This window comes from Hydra viridissima, unplaced genomic scaffold (assembly GCF_058129835.1).
Source record: "Hydra viridissima isolate aposymbiotic clone 2 unplaced genomic scaffold, HvirCarnegie_v1 scaffold_4, whole genome shotgun sequence".
In the NCBI taxonomy this organism is placed as follows: domain Eukaryota; kingdom Metazoa; phylum Cnidaria; class Hydrozoa; order Anthoathecata; family Hydridae; genus Hydra; species Hydra viridissima.
Window position 1 is genome coordinate 14,146,102 of NW_028324303.1, and position 15,711 is coordinate 14,161,812.

General features: G+C 28.3%; 1 protein-coding gene across 6 annotated transcripts in view; it reads left to right on the plus strand.

Annotated features, from left to right (window-relative positions):
- Nucleotides 1-155: 155 nt before the first annotated feature.
- The window catches only part of LOC145183196 (uncharacterized), a 43,209-nt gene continuing 27,653 nt past the window's right edge, over nucleotides 156-15,711 (plus strand). For 2 of the 6 annotated variants that reach the window (XM_090085697.1, XM_090085696.1), the window contains exons 1-3: nucleotides 3,608-3,756; nucleotides 4,067-4,173; nucleotides 15,230-15,670. In XM_090085697.1, the coding sequence (XP_089941823.1) occupies nucleotides 3,642-3,756; nucleotides 4,067-4,173; nucleotides 15,230-15,670 (663 nt within the window). In that variant the 5' untranslated portion in view covers nucleotides 3,608-3,641. Of the gene's footprint in view, nucleotides 287-3,607; nucleotides 3,768-4,066; nucleotides 4,174-15,229; nucleotides 15,671-15,711 lie in introns of those variants that run through there. The other 4 variants (XM_090085693.1, XM_090085692.1, XM_090085694.1 and 1 more) reach the window with 4 other exon arrangements.

Sequence of the window (15,711 nt, forward strand, 5' to 3'; positions counted from 1 at the left end):
TACAACTTGTAATTAATTTTTGAATTATTTATTTTCATAAAAATTTTTAAATGTAGGGAAAAGCATATTTTGCTAAAATTTTGAAATGTATAGAAAAAAATCGCCAATCATTCTTAAAAGATGCAGACACCCGTGCGTTAAAAGCGCTATTGAAGAAGATTTTGTCATAAAAGCAGTTCATTTGACACCCATAACCTTTTAAAATCGTTTTGTACTCTAACAAATTCGAAAACTCTTGTACAGATATCTTTTTTATTTCCTTAAGTTGTTGCTGTTTCTCTCAAAGGTATTTTTTTTCACTTAAAATTTTTTTATATCAATAATATATTTTTCTCGATTCTCGTAACTTAAGAAAATATCTTTACTCAAGTTTTCTAACTAATTGGATAATTTTAACTAAAATGAAATGTCCCTTAAAACTTTTTCTCTTTTATACAAATAACTCTGAATAACTCTCTATTTATCTCTCAGGCGATTCTTTAATTTGCTTTAACTAAAATAACTTGTGGTTCACAAAATAGAAGAAATTGTTGCTTAATAAGTGAAAAAATAGAAAGCAACAAAAGTACAAATTGCAAGTTTATTTTATGAAGTTAAAGAAACTAACATGCTTTTGAAATAATTAATCTTTACTTTAAAATCATTTTTAAAATTTTTTAAATATGAACTTGTTTATTTTGTTATTTATATAGATATATATACACGTTTTAAATTCTGGATGACTCACATACAACCAATTAAGTTCAAAGTTAATGCAGATACCTTTCTGTTAATGAACAGTTTACTCTTTTATGTATTTGATTGTTTTAAGGAAACAACAACTATAGTCCAATTTGTTTTTTTTATTGATTTCTATTATGTAAATGTACTTTAAATATTTTTAAAGTCAAACTCAGTTCTAAAGAACCAAAGTCCAAAGGCATGAAAGGTTTCAAATTTCGGTTTTTCTTTACATTGTTATTCAGCTTCTTTTAATCTTTGATTTTTGATTATTCTGCTGAATAATCATGTGAGAATGCTTGAAATATCTCATGAGGATATAAAAAGTATCACTACTGATATTTCTATAAAGGTTTTGGTAAAAAAAATTTTTCAATTTAATCTCCTTCAGTCATTATAAATAAACCATATGTAATATAAATTTTAATTAAAACTATTTCTAACTTGGGTGATTTAAGGCAAGTATGACAAAATTTCTTTTTTTTTTCGTGTTGTTTTTGTTAACACGCGTGTGACGTGTTTTTACCTCGCGGAATTGATCACATTAAGAATTTGACGTTAAGTATACCGTTTTCAAAGGCCGACATTGTTTTTATAGAAACAGCCGATAATAGATAAAAATATACAGATATATATAAACCTTCATATTTAACAAAAATAGTGCTTTATTTTTATTAAATATAAATGATTATATTTACCTATTTAAAGTATATGTTCTTACTGAACTTGAGAAATTTAATAGATTTTCTTTCTTCGATACAAATGTGAAGAAACTGGCACTAAAAATCTTCATACTTTTTCTTTTTTTTTTGAGAATGATGGATTTGTTTTAGGCCTTCTAAAATTTCAGCTTTCATATCAAAACACTTAAACTGTTTCGCTATGTTCTTAGGTTCAAATTGAAATGTTCGAAACCTCTTCTACTTTGTTTACTTTTTTTTTTTTTTTACGAAATTCGAAATTTGCACGGTAGATATAGGAAAAATGTAGTATAATACCCCTTAAAAGTCTTTTGACTTTTTAAGGGGTGTTTGTTACTCGCCTGTAATACAAAAAGGCTAAAGTTCAACCCTGGTGTATGTTTATCCTGATGTTTTTTTCACTTTTCATTACCACAAGCATAGGCTACATCTTAACCTTTGACTCTAACAAATCAGGAAATAATAACTTACTTGAGCTTAGGAAATAAAAATTTATAGATGGTAAAAGGTAGTAAAATATTTTCATTTTAAAAAGAAAAACAGTTAAAATTTGTCTTTTAAACTGCATTAAAATTAAGTTTACTGGCCCTGCCATCAGTCTGATCCACGATGTGCTTTACATAATCTTGCATATATAAGCCTATGTCAACTTCCAACGGTTTTCCAAAGTATTTTCTAAAAATTAACAATGGAGAAGCTGGATGAAAAAATGAAATTTAGCAAAACCTTATTGTGATATTTAACACATTTATAGTGATCAAATATTGGTAAAAAAAAAAGATTAATTAGTATTTAATATTATTATTTCTTACTTTTGAAATTAAACAATCTGCTTAATACTATGATCTTATTCCCATATATTGAATTTTGAAGAGTGCTTGATACTTATTTTTTATTGCCCTGTGAGAAACAAAAGTTTAAAAATTATCAGTATTGATCCAGCACCTTGTATTTTATACAGACAGTTTAAGAAAGCAGGATGCTTCCCTAAAGTAAATTTCAGAACTTTGCCAAATATAAGCAATGCAAGATGGAATAGCCGAGCAATCTATGCTTTGCTAGCTTATATTTTACTTCCAGAATTTCGACAGTCAGCCGAAGATCAGTCATCATGTGACTTTATTAGTGGCGCGTGGAGTGACATCTGGTTTTCTGGTCAGGTTTGTAATCAGGATAACTACAATAATTTGGCAGCCAATTGCAAAGATCACTCAAAGGCAATAAAGACTTTAAGGACTTTTTAGTCGGTTGAGCCGACTCCAATCCCAACTCAAAGGTCAAGCATTTGTGCTGAACGTGAAATTAAAGTTCTGCAGGATTAACTTCCATTGTGCAAAAGCATTGAAAAAATTGACATAAAATTTCTTTTGACAAATGAGCACTAAAACCTGTATGTTTGTATTTCTGATTAAAAAAAACCATTTTGTAAAATGTATAATTGTATATATTTTTGTAAATTTGAATAAGGGGGGTGACATTTTTTTAATGTTGACACTTGCCATTGGATTTTTCTTGATCTTTGCATTAAAACTCCACAAAAAATAACATGGGGATAGGGTCTTTAAAAATTGTCATATCCCTAATGACCAGGTTGTACACGATGGAGAAACTGGTCCTTTATAGAAGTGATGTTAAATTAAAAAAAAGTAAGCTTTGAACCATACCAAATTGCAATCTCACTAGTTTGCATTTACTTGCTAATAGAAAAAAGTTGTACCGAATGGACCTTGAATTAAAGAGATCCATTCAAAATATTTGTACTAGTTAGATTTATTTAAGTCATGGAAGCTGATTGAGTATTCACTCGATTGTTGATTGAGTTGTGAAGTTGATTGAGTGTGCGAAGCGTAAATAATTTCTTTCCTGAGATCTATGGTATCAATAAAACGATTTCGAGGAACTTTGATATTTCTAACAATATAAAACTGTGCACAACTGAATTTATATTGAAATATTATTGTGCTGGGTAGCTAACTGAATCATTAAGTATGAAAATTATACCACTTGAAATCATTTTTTGAAAATGATGTTTTTGATCAAGGTTTTGAAATTTATAAAAATGCAAATTTAGTTTAAAATTTAAAGCATATAGAATAAATACACAAATCATATTTAAAAGATGCAGACACCCGTGAGTTAATTGCGCTTGTTGATAAATATTTTAGTAACTTTTTTAAAAAGTTATTAATTTTTAAAAGGTTTTTAACTTTTATAAGGTTAATGATTAAAAGCAATAACTTTTTTGAAAGGTTAATTACTGACAGTAAATGCATTCATAGACTCACTTTCTACGATCTGTTTTACTTTCTTAAGTTGCTGTGTTTCTCTCTCATAGGTACTACAAAGGTATTTTACTTCACTTCACATTTTTTTGCTACTTTGACAGCGATTTTTCTTGCGTTTAAAAACAACTTAAGTAAAAGTCTCTGCATGGATTTTTCTAATCTGAACGAAGATTTTTTTTAGAGATGTTACTTGTTTAGGAATATCCTCAATTAACAGCATGTTTTTAATAATGACTAGTCGTTATAAACACACTAATTACTTTTGTATTTGGTGAAACTTAAAAATATTTCTGGTTATTGTTGTCATCTTTCTTAGGTTTTAATTTAAACTTCAAAACTAAAAGAAGTTATTAATTTCAGTTTTTATGGATACTGCTATTCAAGGGAAGGATTGGAAAAATGACTGGAAATGCGAAAAATGCTCATATGTTAATTTCTCTTGGCGTTTAGCGTGTCACAAATGCAAGGTAAATCTTTTTTCTACTACAAGTGTAAAAACATAAGTCAGTAGAGGTCCGTCGAGATGATAAACGAGGGCCTGACAAACTTATCTAGAGGACCTGTACATCCCAGGGACGCCTAAAACAGGTGGGTTGAGGTAGCATTCCAATCCCCACCCCTGCTGCGGAACTCTTTGTAGGCCTAATTTTTTGTTGAGTCTTTTGCGAAACAAAGTTTATGATAAATAAGAAGTTTTTTCCAAACAAATAGCGGGAATAAAAGGCTATTTGTTTTTGAAAAGCTTTGTTTAAAAAAAACCAAGAAATGATTTTATGTTTGTGTAAAAGAATTAAAACCCATGAAAATCAATAATACTAATATGTGTTTAACTTCTTTTTTTTTCGTTTTTTTTTGAAAAAGAATTTACAAGATGTGAGGACGACATTTTGGAATTGAAAACGATATTCGCTTTTAAATGTTTCAGTTTTGTTTCAACACAAATAAATTTAAATAATTCCATCGTCCCCACATTAAAATAGTTATCTACTGCTTGTTTATTATGCACATAAGATTTTTTTTATTGTATTTACGGTTAAATAGGATGGGCGTTTGTTTTCTAAATGGTGATTTATAGAATTTTTGCGCAACCGTATATTAAAAATTTTTAAACAACACCTATGATGAAATCCTCACCAGCCTCATCCTCTCAATGGGAATATGCAATAACTCTTACGTTAAAAAAGTTTTTTTTAATTTTAATAAACACAGGACTAGAAAACAATTTTTACTTTAAATTTAAATCTTAAAAAAAGTAATTTCTTGCTGTTTCGTAACTTTTTTACTTATTATTATTATTTTTTGTCATAGTTGATAGAAGGGTAAGATGAGTTCAGCGTCCGAAAACTTTCCAAATAAGGATTTTAGGTTTTTTAAAAAATTTATATAATTTTATGTTTGTCTTTATTGGTTTATCATAGCAGTAATTTTTCAAATAACAAGGTTCAATCTTAAGATTTCACCTGAACTATAAAAAAAACCCTGTAAATGACATAATGGAAGTTCAAGCTAGTGTTGTTACGAATTTGAAATTATTCGACAGTCGACTAAACCAATTATGTATTTTTCAAAGTCGACCAAAATCGACTAATACATTTTTAAAATCAACTAATACCCCATTCACACCAACAAAACTGAATTTTAGCAACACTCGCTTTTAAAACGGTATTTAGTTTCAATCATTTTAAACTATTATCCTTATCACACCAGAATAAATCAGGTTTATTTTTACGAAACCGAATGAAACTTAAATTTGCAAACTAAAGTAAATATTCTTTTACATAATACTTCGGTCATGCCTACTTTTAGGCATTTTTTAAAAACAAAAAATGGAAAAGTTACTAAATGAAGAGTCTCGATTTTCAAAAGTATCGAAGAAAAAGTTGTTATTTAAAAATAAATCATACTTATAATACACATAAATAGATGCTTAATTGTATAATATATGACCTAAGAGATAAAAAGAGTGAATGTTAATATAATACGTATAAAAAAAAATTCTTTCGATTTTATATATATATTATTGTTGTTATTATTATTATTATTATTATTATTATCATTATTATTATTATTTTTATTATTATTATTATTATTATAATTATTATTAATATTATAAATATTATTTTTACTATTAGTTATATTATTGTTATTATTATTTTTTTTTTTTAGTCTTATTATGATTATTATTATTATTATTACTATTATTATTATTACTATTATTATTATTAGTAATAATAATATTATTATTATTATCATTATTTTGTTACTATTATTATTATTATTATTTTGCTAATAATATTATTGTTATTATTAGTATTCTTATTATTATTGCTATTATTATTATTATTATTATTATTATTATTATTATTATTATTATTATTATTATTATTATTATTTTTATTATTATTATTATTATTATTATTATTATTATTATTATTATTATCATTATTGTTATTATTATTATTAGTATTATCATTGTTATTATAATTTATACTATTATTATTATTTATACTATTATTATTATTATTACTGTTATTATTATTATTATTATTGTTGCTGCTATTTTTATTATTGCTATTATTATTATTATTTTTAATTTTTCATTAAATTTTTTTTTTCATCGAGATTTATGAAAAATCTCGGCTTCTAAACAGAAATTTTTTGATAAAATAACCTCCCGATGTTGTCTTACTTTGCTACCGTTTTTTAAACTCATTTATTTGAAACAAGATTTTTTAAAGCAGTGTGAACGAAATCATGCGTCACAAGTTTAAATAACCACGATTAAAGCAAGTTTTATTTTTGGCGTGAATGGGATATAAGTCGACTAAATATCAATTTAGTCGAAATATTAAAAAAAAATTTATTATAATCAAATACCTTGATGTTGATGTGACAATTTATTTTTTAAATGCTATGAAACACATAGAACTTTAAGAGAGTAAACAAAAAAAACTAGGTGGTATGTAATACTTTTATACAATACAAACTTTTATACCAAGAGCATTTTTTTGTTCGATTTTAATTCATCTAATCTACTAGATGAAATAAAATCGAGTAAACAAACAAAATAAAACGGAAATTACAAACACCAATTAAAGAAAAAAAACAAAAATGGGCAAAGTATATCTCTTGGCATAACGAGACATATTTTTTAGCTAAATCTGGTTTAAGTCTATTTCGCCATTTTTTAATGATTTCGGCAGCACTTGAAAATTAATCTTCAGAAGGCGTTAATGAAGCAGTTATACAAATAAACATTTTCGCTATCTTTGACAAAGCGAGAAATCGGCATAAATTATTTTTATAAAATGCAACACACCTGCCCGGAGAGCCTCAAAACATAAAAGTCATGCTAAAAAAATAAAACCAATTGGGCTTTGTAGCCCATACATCCATGTTTCAAAAAATAAAAAAATTGAAATCATCTGCCTTCGTCCAAGGAAAAAAAATGACTTTGAATTTTCTCATATTATTGGCTCCTTTCCTAAAGGCATAAGGAAGGAAAGATGATACTTATTTATTAATAACTATAAAATTTGATAGATAATCACTAAAAAAATAAAATTTGATAAAAAGTAACCATATAAAATAAACAATGTGAAACTAGATAAGAATGAAAAAGAAACTAGAGCTCAAAAGCAAGGGGAGTTAAAAAGCAATTTCTAAATGCAGTTGCAGAGGATCTACATGAGAATTACAGCAACATCAAAAACTTTATTGAGCTTGTTCAACCTGGAAATGTGGACTTTGTGGTCTCTTGCGACTTTAAAGTTGCTAACATTTTATGTGGTTTGTAAAGTCACTCTAGCTCACATCCATGCTTATACTGTGATAGTAAAGCAAAAAACTTATAACCAGATTTAGCTAAAAAGTATGTCTCGTAATGCCAAGAGATATACTTTGCCCATTTTTATTATTTTTATTTTGTTTGTTTACTCGATTTTATTTCATCTAGTAGATTAGATGAATTAAAAACGAAAGTCTGTGTAACAATTTTGAAGATGAGACAGCGTCCCGGTGTGCCCGGGACGCTGTCTCATCTTCAAAATTGTTACACAGACTTTCTTTCAAAAGGTGGTAACATTAAGAGGGCAAAGTTTTTCAACAATCTTGTCCATAAACCACTTCTAAAGCTGATTCAAGCAAATTCATTTTCGAACTAATTCCCCCAATAGAACTTCATCTGCTTATTGGGATAGTAAATCACTTGTTCAAAGTACTAAAAGAAGAATTGCCAGAAGCAGATGAGTGGCCAAAAAGACTCAACATCACAATCCAACCATATCATGGCGGACAATTTGCTGGCAATAATTGCCAAAAGCTCCTGAAAAATATTAGAGTGATAGATCAGCTCATTGAGAACCTAGATTCATCAGTTTTGGCCACCATTGTTGCATTCAAAAAACTCAGTGCAGTTGTTAGAGCCTGCTTTGGAAACGTCCTTGACAAGGAATATGAAAAAAAAATTGAAGAATTTTGGACATCTTTTTAAGTCTAGGATTTGTAAGTGTGACCCCAAAAGTGCACGTTGTTTTTTTTCACATTGATGATTTTATCAGAATGAAGAAAAAATCCCTTGGTCCTTATAGTGAACAATCTTTAGAAGCTCTTAATCACAATTTTTCAGTTCAGTGGCAAAGATACAAACATTCAAAATTACATCTAAAATATGAAAATTGGCTTGAAAGATGTGTGGTTGAATACAATAGCAAGCACATTTAGGTGAAATATGTCTGTTGCATCTTTAATGAACATTGAAACCTTGCTACTTTAGAATAGGTGTTTGTGACAAAAAAATCAACTGAGAAAATACCTATGGATTTATTTAAACTGATTCAAAAATTTGTTTATGAGATAAAATCTTTTTAAATATTTTTTTGTTTAACCTGTGTGTAACTGCAATTTGTAAAAAAAAAATACAGTAAATAAAACCTATAATATTTAGAATTTTGAAACAGCCTTTGCCAAAGTTTAATTATAAACACTATTTTAAAATTTTTTTTATTTTTCGACAGTGTATTAAGTTTAGAAATGATTTAAATTCAAAGAAAAAATGGTGATTAAAGAAATCTTTTCCATCAAAAGTAAGGTCAAAATGACTGACAAGTTCAAAGTAACAATGAATTCCTACATATTGACTGATGACTTTTTTATTTTTAAACCCTCCATGTATAGACTATGCATACCAATAATAGTAATATCAGTTTTATTATTTTTGAGTGTGTCTTTTGAGGTTTGAGGCTCTCCGGGCAATAAAGCAAGGAACCAAAATATCCAAAAAGTCTTTTTTTTTCCTTGGACGTAGGTAGATGATTTCAATTTTTTTATTTTTTGAAACATGGATGTATGGACTACCAAACCCAATTGGTTTTATTTTTTGAGCATAATTTTTATGTTTTGAGGCTCTCCGGGCAGGTGTAGCAAGGGGACATGAATTTCCCGATATTTTCATATTTATACTTTTGTATATACTTTTATATTTAAGTAATTGATGATTTCATATTTAAGTAATTGATGATAAGCATTTTTAATACTTTAAATTTTCGTTGTTTTTGTTCGATGTAAATTTAAAAGTACTAAATCGAGGATCTAAATATGTAGCTGCGTATAACTTTTTAGTTTTGAGAAAATTTTCACATCTTCAATTAAAAATGTCTCTGAGTTTGATGGCAAGATTCATAATTGCACGATTGATTTACTTTCAAAGTTAGGAAAACAATCAGCTAATTTATAAACGGCTGGTAATATAATTGAACAAGTGGTATATTTTGATCCGCTCAAAATTTTTGTAAAATCTTATATTGGCTCTAATAAATCATTTAGCTCACCAGTTGTCGTATTATTTAAAAACGATATAATGAAATTTATGTATTTTACTTATAAAAATGCGTGCCAAGAACAGTCTTTATTCTTTGTAAAAGAGAGAAAACAAAAAATGCTTGTTTTTTATATAACAAAAATGAAGCTTGGTAGGCTTGAATGACTGCGCGATACATTAACTACATTTCTATAAAATTATGAAAACGCATTCATTTTCTTCAGTTGATTTGTTTTATAAAAATCTTTAACTATTAAATTTAAAAATGACAAAAACAAAGTGTGTACAATTTATTCATTAGATCTTCTAGACAATGTTTGATATTCGCAGCTGTTTCACTACTTGTTGAAAGTGTTTCATCTTTTAATTTCCATTCATTTAGAACTAATTCAATTTGCTTCTTTAAATATAGACTAGTATGAGTTTTTGGGCTCTGCTTTAATGCAATGTGAATCGATTTCAAACAATCTATAGTGGCACCGATGTATAAATGCGAGGCTTATAATGCCCATCCATCTGTTGTTAGATGGTAAAATTCAGCTTCGTTTAAAAGATCCATAACCTTTATTTTATCTAATTCAAATTTAAGTGGCACTATCTCATACGAAAACCTTTGTCTGGTTGGTAATTTGTAGTTGCTATCAAATGAATCTAGCATTTTGGTAAAATGCTTGTTGTCAACAATCGACAGCGGTTGGCCTGTTTAAAGAATAAAGTTACACATAGATTCTGCTGAATCTCTATATTTATGTGAACTAGAACAAATTTAGTCAGAGTTTGCAAATGCAGCTTTGATAGATAGATGACCAGTTGTTGAACTTGGAAGTTTAGATTCTTAGATTCTTTAGTTTCATCTCTCTTAAGTTTAGTCGCACGGCTTTTAAGTACGTTCATACGCAATTCCTTCGTGCGGAAATGATGTTCGAAGGGATTTATTTGTGTAATATCGTTATTGTTAATAATCCAAAGGGAGCTATACCAATCTTTAATAATGTGTTAAGGGATTTAAATCAATCGTTGATAATGTTCATTGCAAAATATTGTGTATAAATCTGGTGTTTATGAGCTTGGCGACTAGGCATTACTTATATAATATGTTGCAATTTTACTTCTATCTATTGCGGAGCTCGGTAAACGATAAGTAGAAGTAAAATAGCGAAGAAAGATAGAAACATTTGAAAGTATTGTTGCTATTACAGTTGCTGTAAATGAAGTAATTGCTTGTTCATTGGAGAGCTGTTCTTATTCCCAAGTAAACACGAGTAACTGATCAAGAGGTTAAACCTAGGCCTTTTTGTCACTAAGTGCTGATGATGATGATAGTGATGAGTCTTCCGGATTGCCTTATTTATTCCTGACTATAATTATAGCTTTTTAATGTTTATTTTTGTATGAACCTTTTTTTTTTCCTTCTTTTGTATAGTGTGTGCTTTTGTGCACTAAGTTTGTTCACTGTACATTGCGTTCTAATTTTCAAGGCGAAACCTTGTCTACTCTACTCATTGACCAAATCATATAATCTGCAACCTAAGAAGTTCTTTATCTTTTTGTGATATGCTAGTCATACTTATTTCACCTTACGGTAAATGTCAAATAAATTTGCACAATAAAAACAACTGCAAAATCGACGCTTTTTTCGAGAAGTGGTCATTTACTACATATTTCAGTCAAAAAGGAATAAAAAATTTCTTTAGTTACCTAATGGTCTTGCAGCGCTTGTTTAACATTAATTTTCAATTTCGTTGTTCAGAATGGTTAATTTCTTTTTTTTTTCACAGACTAAAACTTAGCCAGAGTTCGCTCTTTTGCTCTTAAACAACCTCTAAAGAATCGCACTTTATTGGTAATCATTTTTAAGTTGCTCGAAAAAAAATCTGGCATGAAAAATTATTTCTCCAAATATTTTTCAATTGATTAAAGCTTATTACAGTTTGTTATTTATCGTTTGCAAGGTTAAGCGTAGTTTCTGTGCACGATGCTGCGGGAAAAAAAAAGGTAAAATAGTTCAAAATAGTCAAACATTCAAAACATTTAAAATTCAACAGGATTGACTTTTTAATTCGCATTGTAAGTATTAAGGCAGTAAAAATGAGAAATATATTTTTTATAAGAAACAATCTTTGTTGCACTTTTCGACCACTAAAGCTGGTGTAAAAATATTGATGAGTGGAAAATGCGTTAATTGGAAAAAAAATTCATAAAAGAGTTTTTATTGCTAAAAACTACTTCAACCGCTGCAAAAGAGCTTTTCCCTTTACTTACACTGTTATTGGACTGGGCCAAATTGCTCTGATGAACTCTGAAGCCCAGGGACTTCTGCAAAGGATGGGAAAAAGCATTTCAATTGCTACCTCTCTTGAAAAAGTTTTTTTGGGGATATTTTTTTTTTTTGTTTTTTCTAGTGACTGTGAAAAAGTTTGTATAGATTTTCTTTTTTTTTATAACTTTATTTTATATATATATAAAAAAAAAGCACAATCAAAATAAGTTAAAAAACTTCTTTTTTATTACTTCATTTTTATTAGTGGGCCCTTACTCTCAAACTATATTTTGTCCTTGTATATAACTTTATCCTTTAATTATTCTGAGGGCAACACAAAAATTTTTTCGTTAAGTTAAAAGCCTTAATGAGATTTGCAAATAAAACTATTTTGTGATACCCTTGATTTGGAGGAATGATTCATGAAATAGTTTTTTCGATTAATTGTGATTAAATGCAAAGTTTGCCTTGTTTTGTTCGTGATTACTCAATATTCACCTAGCTTTTATAATAGACTTTTTAATTAATTGATTTTACAGAATAAACTTAAGAATGTATAATTCGTCGTTACATGATTAAGGATTTAAAGAATTATTGAACTTCTTCCAAACTGATTAAAAAAAAAATTCAACTGATCTTGTGGTTGAAGAATCTTTTGAACACCACTGCTCAATTAATCGATTTTAGCAGAAGAGTTTCCGAACGATTTCATTTGTTTGTTTCTTAAGGTTCGGTTCGCTTTTGACGAAACAAACGCCGATGCATAAAATGAAAAATGAACATTTATTTCAACTATGCGCACTAAAGTTTAAGTGTGAGTGAATTGAAACAACGCATCTCAAAAACAACATTTTTTGATAATATGAGGGCAGCGTTATTTTGTAAATAATAAATAATTATTTATTTTATCTGTTAGTTGTTGGTATGAGGCTGTTAAGGTTAAACGAGGTATGGGTACAAGGGTACAAGGGTTGTGTAGAAAGGTTTATGGAGGTTGGGATTGAGGTTGATGGTATGGGGGTATTTAGTTAGGAAAAGGCGAGTTTTAGGGTTAGTATGGTTAGGAAAAGAGCAGGTTTAATTGGTAAAGGATTAAGGTTGTGCTTTCCGTCCTCAGTATATTCTATTATACAATATAACTCAATAAATGTGTTTATTAGTGTGCAATGAATGGTTAGCACTCTTTTATTCATTTAGTTTATAAAACACAAATTATAGTCTCTTACTCTACTTGTGGTGTATACTGTTTTTATGAATTACTCCTCTTTAGCTCTTTTAGCTTTAAACACATATCTCTATTCTTTTTTCTTTATTAGAAACGGCGAAACTTCTGCTAACTTTTTTTTAATCAATTTTTCTTCTGAGTTCTATTTAATACTTTACTTCTGCTTAATCAACAGTTTCATATTCTTCAATAATAAAAAACTTTCTTTCTCTAAAAATTCTTCTTAAAAATCTTTCTTAAAAACTCTGACTTCTTCTTTTTCGCTTAAATAAAAAGTCTTTCTCCTCCTTCTTTTTAGCTTATTCCATGCCAAAGTCCCTTCGTAACTCTATTTGGAGCTTTAATAGTTCTCCATTATTACTTATTTCGTTGCTATATCTACTTATCAATTATTTACTTGACAGTTAAACAATGGATCCATTCGGAACTCCGTCTCGTCGGATTTTTCTCGGTTTTTCGGAGTTTCGGAGTTCGAGAGAAATCGAGAAACCTCGACTGAACTTCGACGAGGTTTTTAGAAAATATCAATTTTTACTCGTAAAATAATTTAATTCTTATTTTATTTCTACGCTGCTTTTACAATAGTTCATGTTGTTTTCAAAATGTAAGTGTTCTCTTTGTTCAATATCAACACAAATTTACATCGCAAAGCAATTAGTAATGCACAGTGGGACAGGTGGTGGTGGTGGAAAAAACCTCAAAAAAAAAGCTTATTCTATTCCAAACCATATAATAGAACATACTCGTACTTTTCCATTGTACTATTTCAGAAACTCTTTTGATTATAATAGTATCTTTTTAATAATAGAAGTTTTTAAATCCACAAAAATCAGTTGCGGTATAATAAAATGTAATGCATAATAAAATATCTTTTTTTGTCAAAAAGTAAGAATTTTTTAATTTTTAAGCAAAGATATTGTAAACAGTAACTTTTAAAATATGATGCGTGTGTGATATTAGTTAATGTATTTTAACTATTTAGTAGTTTACCTTTACAAAAAAAGTCAAGACCTTCACCGATCAGTTAAAAGAATACGAAGTAACTGGTGTGAAATCAGAAGCAGTTTTGAAATTTGAACTAGCCATCCACAGAATTCAAGCAACTTCCTCGGAAGCAGAAAGAGTTTTCTCCTCGTCTTCCAGATTTGTCACAAAGTTTTGTAGTTCACTTTCTGATGAAATGATAAATGTTTTCATCTTTTTAAAATATTATTTTAAAAGATCTTCAGAATAAATACTTTTTTAATATTTTTTTTTAGTTTTTACTATAGGTACCCCAAGAAGTCTTTATTACAGAGCACCGCGGAAGGGCATTTAACTGAAAGTTCACGCCTTTTTCCTAACCGATGCTGGTTAGAAAGCCATTTATTAGATAAAACTTGTTCGTTAAAAGAGTGCGATAAGAAAAATATTTAAGTACTAAGGAATATAAAAATATAATTTTTTTAAAAATTTATTATAAATTATAAATCGAAATATATAAAAATAAAAAAATTAAATATAAGAACAATGTTTAATTATCAACTAGATAGTTTATTTTTTTAATTAATAACAAAGTTTTATCGAAGCTCCGATTTTTTCTTGACTCCGACGGAGTTTTTTCTCGATTTTTCTCGACTCCGGTTTTTCTCGATTTTGGATCCTCTGCAGTTAAATAAGTCTCTGCGCGTACGTCTTTTCTTAACCACTGTTTTTATTATTTCTTCATTACGTTTTATCGTGTCATTGTTTATTTATATGACGGGGTGAATAAGTCTCTGTATGCTTATCTTTTCGCTGTTTTTCTCCTTCCTCACAATAATTATAAGTCACCAAATTTAAACTTATATCCTTGCACCATTCCTAATACTACCCATACTTACACACACTCTTTGTTTTGTTTTGTTTCTAGAGCTAATTTTAGTTATAACAACTCTAAATTTAAGAGTTGCTTGCTCTTTGATGCATTTTTTTTTGTTAGTGTTTTAAGTAAAAGTTGTTAACATGTTTTACGATCCCTTCTCTGTTTTGCTATCTAAACCCATTGAAACCTTTAAACAGTCTTGTTATAAAAAGTTATTTATCATCATTGTTAACAGTGATGATTATGATGACATAAAAACAAAATGCAATCACGATAATGAAGAAATTGACAAATTACATATATAATAATGTGATGACAAAATGAATAAATGATGTTTATGGTAAGAAAAGTTCTAGTGTTTCTTTTTTTGTATCTAGATTGAAAAGAGCAAAATCACAAGAGAATATCGGACAGATAATGGTGTTAAAAATTCAACAAATGTTATACCTAATAACGAAAATCAAGACAGACTATCCGGAAAAGCAAAAAAAACATTTGAGGAGAGTCGTATTAATGAAATTAAAACTCTTCTTAGATCATTAGAAAACTTACCGCAAGATCTCGAACTGAGAATAAGAATATCTCTTCCTGTTTGGCTGAAATGTTGGAAATATTATTCTCAACTTTCTCAACGTAATTTAAAGGTGTTGATAACCTCTTTTGCAATGCTTCCATCATTACAAGTCCTTAAAAAGCTACCTCCTATCACTTTGTGTCAAGACGCAGTTAAATGTTATATTCTTAACCTTAAATCATGCAAAAATAATAGCTCAGATGTCCTGTTAAAAAATGTAGAATTAGTAATTGAACTTGTTGAGGTAAGAAGCATGATTTTAGAGTGACGTTTAAATTACTTGAC